Raw genomic sequence first — 6,803 nt, forward strand, 5'->3', positions numbered from 1 at the left:
GTGTGTGTGTGTGTGTGTGTGTGTGTGTTAATTTGCAGTATGACCCAGACAATTCTGGCTTCATCAGTACAGAACGGTTCAGGGACCTGCTGGCGACCCACGGCTCCGAGCTTGACCCCCACAAACTAGAAGTCCTATTGGCCCTCGCTGATGGTAACGCCGATGGAAAGATCTGCTACCAAGACTTTGTCAACCTGGTGAGATTTTTTTGACCATTTTAGGTTATATATAATATGTATGTATATATCTTGCATACTGTGGTTTTAATGTCGAGTCGGACTCATGAATTTGATGACTTTGGACAAGAAGGCACTTCCGTCGTAATTATGCTTTTAAACAAAAGATTGACTCTAAAACATTCACAAAAAGACTCTAGGTTGCATTTTGGAAAGAGTTACACTTTAATAACGAAGACTTAGACTTTTTACTTGTAATGACTTGATATCCTCCATAAGTCTCAAAGATGACTATTATGTTAGAAACGTGTGTAAATCATAACAGCTCGTTATTTTCATGACAATGGATATTCTTTGAATCAACTTGTCAGCAGCTAATCATGTTTCCCAAGCAAGAGGAAAACATATTGTGAAGGAAGTGCAGCCTTGCAAAATGATACCTCAGATTATCAAATTTGACTGTAAAGACTCTGTTGTAGTAAACACAAAAATAGCAACATGCAAAACATTCATCCCAAAAATTACAAATTACTATTACTGGCACAGAAAAAAAAAAAAAACACCTGATCATTTTATCCTTTGCATTTTTATTTGAAAATAAGGAGACGTTGAATTCTTCTGTAATTTTAATGTACTGACTTAATGTAAACAGCATTAGAATTGTTATAGGCCACATACTTAATTGTTTAAGACGCGAAACACAAAGATTCTTTATTGACTTTGTTCTTGACTTCATAGCCAATGTATGTGTCCCACCTCTCCATTATCCGTTTATGCTTGGTTTTTCCGTCACACATCAAAGTTTTTTCCCCAATTTTACATCCAACCATATTCCAAGATTACCTCAGCTGAGAGCCTTCCTAATAGGAAACTGCTCTCAGTCTGGTGATAAATTCACTTGTTTATGCTCACCTTGCCCCACTTTCAGTTTCACCTTCAAACTGCAGCCTGTTTGTCTAAGGTCTCACTCAAACATCTCCAGCTGTGCTTGCTGCCTCATAACCTTCTCATTTCCGCTGTCTTGCTGCTGTTCCTCATGGGAGGCTGATCTGTTGAACCGGGACAGTGTAGAGTGGTCTTGGAGTGGGAGTAGTTGTGTGGTACACAATAACTACTGGGTGGCAATGGCGGGTGGGTGGGTTGGGTTGGGGTGGGGGGTGGGGTGCGTCATGTAGAGATTGTAGGGAATTCATTGTTGTCTGTGAGTGTGAGTTTGCCCATCTCTTCCTTTCTATCTTGCTCCTCAGAGCTGTTTATTGTTTGATGCAGTGGGTGAGGAATGAGGCCTGTAGGAAGCTTGGAAAATTATCAAAAGGGCCTTTTGCTGTTGCTTTCCAATTGGTGCATCCGTGTCATGTGACATGTTGTGGTTCATGGCGTGCAACTGGAAGTAGGACAGAGAGGAATGGGGTGCCAGCATCTGTGTGTACATTCACTCTTTTTTTCTTAGTCACTATTGTGTCCCTTAATGGTTTATACATTTGCAGAGGCAGCCACAACAGAAGCATAACACAGGGAGGGAAGAAAGAAAGTAGTGACATGTATTCATTATGGTAATATGCTGAATAAATAAGTGCTGAAATAATTAGTTTTATTAGTTAGATTAATCGATTAGTTAATCATTTATCAAGCATAAATGCCAACAATTGCTTGTACAGCTAACTTAAATGTGAAGATTTTCGCATTTTCTTTTTTTCTCTTGGTTGGAAACATAAAGGGATGGTATGGTTATAAATGTTGATGTGAAAAGACGATTAATCACTTGATCAACAGAAAGTTAGTTTATTGGCTGGTTTGATAATTTTTGAATTGGTGAAGCCAGTTAGTATTACCTTGCTGGTTTCAGCTTCTAAAATGTGAAGATAGGCTGCTTTTCTCTTTTTAAAATCATTGTCAATTAAATATCTTTAGGCTTTTCAAGAGTTAATCTGACAAAACAGGCAAATTAAAGACACCCCTTGGGTTATAGAATAACTGGGAAAAGACCCTAGATTGAGCACTAAAATTAAAGGATAAAGGTTCTATTGTATAACCAGTAAAAAAGCAATACTAACTAAAAACCAGGCACTGAAAGTAAGAGTGTGCACCTCCTGTTTCAGGAGTTATTCAAGGCTAAATGTTTGGTATTATCGACAAGGATTTCTGCCCATGTAAACCCAAACTGAAAAAGCTTGTAAATATGATATTGATATCTCAAGGAATGTTAGGTATGTTAACACGGCATACGGGACCTTCTAAGTGGCAGACATCAATGGTTTCTAAGATAAAGATCAAAGGGGTCAAAGCAAATATGAGAACTTGAGAGAAAGAGAGTTATAAGTCTCCCAACAAGTTGATTGTCAGTGCCTGGCTTCTTTAGGTACATCTCTATCTCTCTAACTCTTCTGCCTTCACAGAAAGAAGGAATGAAGAAGAGTAGAAGGAGAATAAGACAGAGACAAACTGAGGGTTTGCACCGTAGCTCTTCCATCAATGTGATTGTCAGTAATTGCCTGCTCACTGCTTTGTCACAGTCAGTGTTCAAATCACGGCTCACTCCCTCTCTTTACCTCTTCCTCCCTCCATATTCTCTCACCCTTTACCTTCTCCCTTGGTCTGTCTGCCTTTGCATAAGCTCTCCGCTTCTTTCTTATCAGTGCCTTTCTTCTTCTTTCTGTCCATCCATCTCCTCCTGTCTGACTCTCTCTCATAAAACGCATTGCGACTGTTTATGGTAGAAGCAGGCTCAGTAATGTGCTTATACTTAAAATACCTACAAACAGGTTAAACCGCTCAGTTTTTCCCCCAGTGGGATACAATTGTGGAATGATCATGATGGATTTGTCCTGGTTCTTACAGCTGCACTCATATATATCCTGTGTGTATGCCTAATACAGTTTTATTTTGCTAGACACACACTATATTTTTCAAAACAATGTGGACAGTTGACACCCCTCCTGTTTCTGACAATTTGGGCTTCTTCCTGATCATGAGGCCACAGCATACAATATTTATGACAATAGTTTACTTCCAAATTTGTGGCAACAGTTTGGGTTTGTTGCATGTTGTTTCCCATCTCTCTCACCTCGTCATCACTCTCCTGTCAACTATCTAATATAGGCATGAGATGCCAAAAAATCCTTTTAAAATAAGGAGTTGAACCTGGCTTAACTTTTACCACAACATAACAGTGTCATCTGGCATGTTGCTGCCTTGGCCAATCAAAGATGCCTTAGAACAAATTCGGATTACTTTATAGAATAAATACCATTTATTTTGTAACTCAATTATCAATTAAATTTTTTGCTCCAGTCTTCATCTTCCTCTACTTTTTTCTTCCATCTGTACTCCTCCATTTCCTTCCTATTCAATCTGTTTCCTTCTCTGTCTCTTGCTCATGTCTCTCACCCTTGTCCCTCTATTCTGACTGTGTTTTCCATTGATCAAACAGTGAAATTGTCTCTTGCACCCATTTCTCCCCTCCACCTTGCCAATGGTTAAACAGACAGAATTCCATTCTTGCTTTTGTGTCCTACAAAGAGGAGAGGAATTGCAGTCACTTCACATGAAGAATTGACTGTCTTTATGGACCATGGTTGGCTGAGGGAGGTCTGTGTGTGTGTGTGAGTGTGTGTGTGTGTGAGTGTGTGTGCGTGTGTGTGTGTGTGTGTGTGTGTGTGCGTGTGTGTGTGTGTGTGTGTGTGTGTGTGTGTGAGTGTGTGCGTGCGTGCACGCATGCGTGCATGCACACTCTCTTTGGTATGCAGTCCAGAAGTGGCCATGGTAACCCATAATCATTTTCCCACAGTTCTCTGTGGCTAACATAAAGGCAGAAATAATTGGCGTTTTCTGAAGTTTATCTCCAAACGGTGATCCATGCAGAGACACTAAAGTCTCATTAAACAGTGTCAGAAGAACCATCAGCCAACTGTTCATAGATGTTTTATTATTAGGATTTAACATCTGTCTTCTTATCGCTTTTTTCTCCTTACTGTGTTCTTTTTCTATCTCAGGCAAATTGAAATGAAGTGTAATCTGGAGGTATTCACTGATGAGTATGTCCACTATATTCAAACGAACATTTTCCCATTTCTCTCATAAGTCTGTGCTTGTACTTGAATAAACAGGATTTAATCTATCTGGCTTGATCTATCTTCCATTTTTATTATACTTTTAGTGCAGATAGCCAAATTACATTTATCTTTTTTACCAAAATCTGCCCTTGCTGAAACCAATATCACTCACCCACATTGCCCTAAAATAACATCCACTAACTGACACATCTGGGCTTCCTGCAGTCTTAGAGATACAAACCCAGTAGCAGGGTTGAGTTATTGAGTTTGACATAAACAGAGCAGAGCAAGAAAGAGACTGGAAGAGTTAAGTGGAACAGGAGTCATTGCATCGTCATGGAGAAGTTATAAAACACAGCAAGTGTAGTAAAAGATCCCATGTTATTAAAAGTAAGATTTCCTTGTCTCTTTTATTATCAAGCAGGTTGAGGTGCTATACAAATTATGTAAAAGTATTAAAATGCTCAATTCACAGAGAAAGGTACACATCCCATATTTAAAAACTGTGCCTTGAGTTGTCAGGGCTTCCGTATGTGTGATGTCACATCTATACCATATATAATTAGAAAGTCCCACTACAGTGCCATTAGAATCATTCCCCAGCTGCAGTGATGGTGCAGAGACACCAAGAGTGCAGATGGGGAAGAACTGGAAATGCTGACCAATCAGGGCTAACTGGGCTTTTTCGGGAGGGGGGCTTAAAGGGACAGGCGCTAACAACGAGCGTTTCAGATGAAGGGTAAATACTATAGGTATATTCAGACAGAAAGTACGTGAAAAATAATGTGTTTTTTGAACATCAAAGTATGTAGCCATGTTCTTGTATTTTCTAAAGAAAATACAAGTATGAACCTGAAAATGTGCACAATCTGGATCTTTAACTTAATTTTTTAATTGATACAAATACCATTCTTGTGTTCATTATTGAGTATTAGTAATATTTTACAGTTCCATTGTTCCCTCTATAAATATGTTTCTTCTCATGTTAATTCCCATAGTGTGTGTGATCTAAACTGTAAATATTTATTAGGTATACATGCTTTGTCAGTAATGCTTAAAGGGGTTAATTATTTGGTTAATAAAAAAACATCATGCTTCCCAAGCGAGCAGCTAAAACACTGACATATTATTCTCACGTATTCCTTCTTTTCTTGTTGCCCATCAAAGAGATAGAGTTGAGTGCATTTTCAACCCTTGCTTTGAGGTGAGAAATAAACACACGTACTCACCTGCTGATATAATGTGTATGAGTGTGAGTGTGTTTGAATATAAGAAGCCCACAGTTTGAAAAATGTGACACCTCTGCAAAAACAATGATTGCAGTCAAACAAAATAGATGGCAGCACTTATGAAATGGCAGCAGAAAAGTCGTTTTGTCAGGTTTAAAAAAGAAAGAAAGAGACTGACTGGTGTGATCCTCTCTTAATCAAAATTGGAAATTACCTGTTAGACAAAGAGGGATTAAGAAGGGGTTTGGTGGTTGCTACGTGATACGGGCATTCTGTTGCCATGGAGAGGTGGAAGGGGTCTGTTAGTGTGTTGGACGGAGGAGGACTGGTGTGTGTGTGCGTGAGAGTTTTTTTTTTTTTTTAAGATTATTTTTTGGGCCTTTTCTGCCTTTAATTTTTTGACAGGACAGCTAGGTGAGAAAGAGGGGAAAGACATGCAGGAAATTGTCACCAAACCCTGGACCTCTGCGTCACGGCATACACCTCAAAGTACATGTGCGCTTGCTCTACCTACTAAGAGAAAAGAGTGTGTTGAGTAGTTTGTGAATGTACTTAACAAAATAAAGTACCACATATTAAATATAACAGGATGGTCATTAATATATATATATATATACAGTACATGCCAAAAGTTTGAACACACCTTCTCATTCAATGTGTTTCCTTTATTTTCATGACTATTTACATTGTAGATTATCACTGAAGGCATCAAAACTATGACACACACGGAATTATGTTCCATAGTGTGGAGAATTATGTTCCATCACACCTCCTCCTCCATGCTTCACAGTGGGAACCAGGCATGTAGAATCCATCCGGTCACCTTTTCTGCGTCGCTCAAAGACACGGTTGTTGGAACCAAAGATCTCAAACTTGGACTCATCAGATCAAAGCACAGATTTCCACTGGTCTAATATGCATTCCTTGTATTTCTTGGCCCAAGCAAATCTCTTCTGCTTGTTGTCTCTCCTTACCAGTGGTTTCCTTGGTTCTATTTGACCATGAAGGCCTGATTCGCACAGTCTGCTCTTAACAGTTGTTTTAGAGATGTGTCTGCTGCTAGAACTCTGTGTGGTATTCATCTGGTCTCTAACCTGAGCTGCTGTTAACTTGCAATTTCTGAGGTTGCTGACTCGGATGAACTTATCCTCAGCAGCAGAGGTGACTCTTGGTCTTCCTTTCCTGGGGCGATCTTCATGTGAGCCAGTTTCGTTGTAGCGTTTGATGGTTTTTGTGACTGCACTTGGTGACACATTCAAAGTTTTTGAAATTTTCCGGACCGACTGACCTTCATTTCTTAAAGTAACGATGGCCACTTGTTTCTCTTTACTTAGCTGATTGGTTCT

At 39.3% G+C, this 6,803-nt stretch overlaps 1 protein-coding gene across 5 annotated transcripts in view; it reads left to right on the top strand.

Annotated features, from left to right (window-relative positions):
- Window positions 1-6,803, top strand: part of rhbdl3 (rhomboid, veinlet-like 3 (Drosophila)) — a 58,168-nt gene that overhangs the window by 34,898 nt on the left and 16,467 nt on the right. For all 5 annotated transcript variants that reach the window (XM_032529122.1, XM_032529132.1, XM_032529142.1 and 2 more), the window contains one exon: window positions 39-197. In XM_032529122.1, coding sequence (XP_032385013.1) covers window positions 39-197 — 159 coding nt within the window. The remainder of the gene's footprint in view (window positions 1-38; window positions 198-6,803) is intronic.

The sequence above is a fragment of the Etheostoma spectabile genome, chromosome 2 (assembly GCF_008692095.1).
Source record: "Etheostoma spectabile isolate EspeVRDwgs_2016 chromosome 2, UIUC_Espe_1.0, whole genome shotgun sequence".
In the NCBI taxonomy this organism is placed as follows: Eukaryota; Metazoa; Chordata; class Actinopteri; order Perciformes; family Percidae; genus Etheostoma; species Etheostoma spectabile.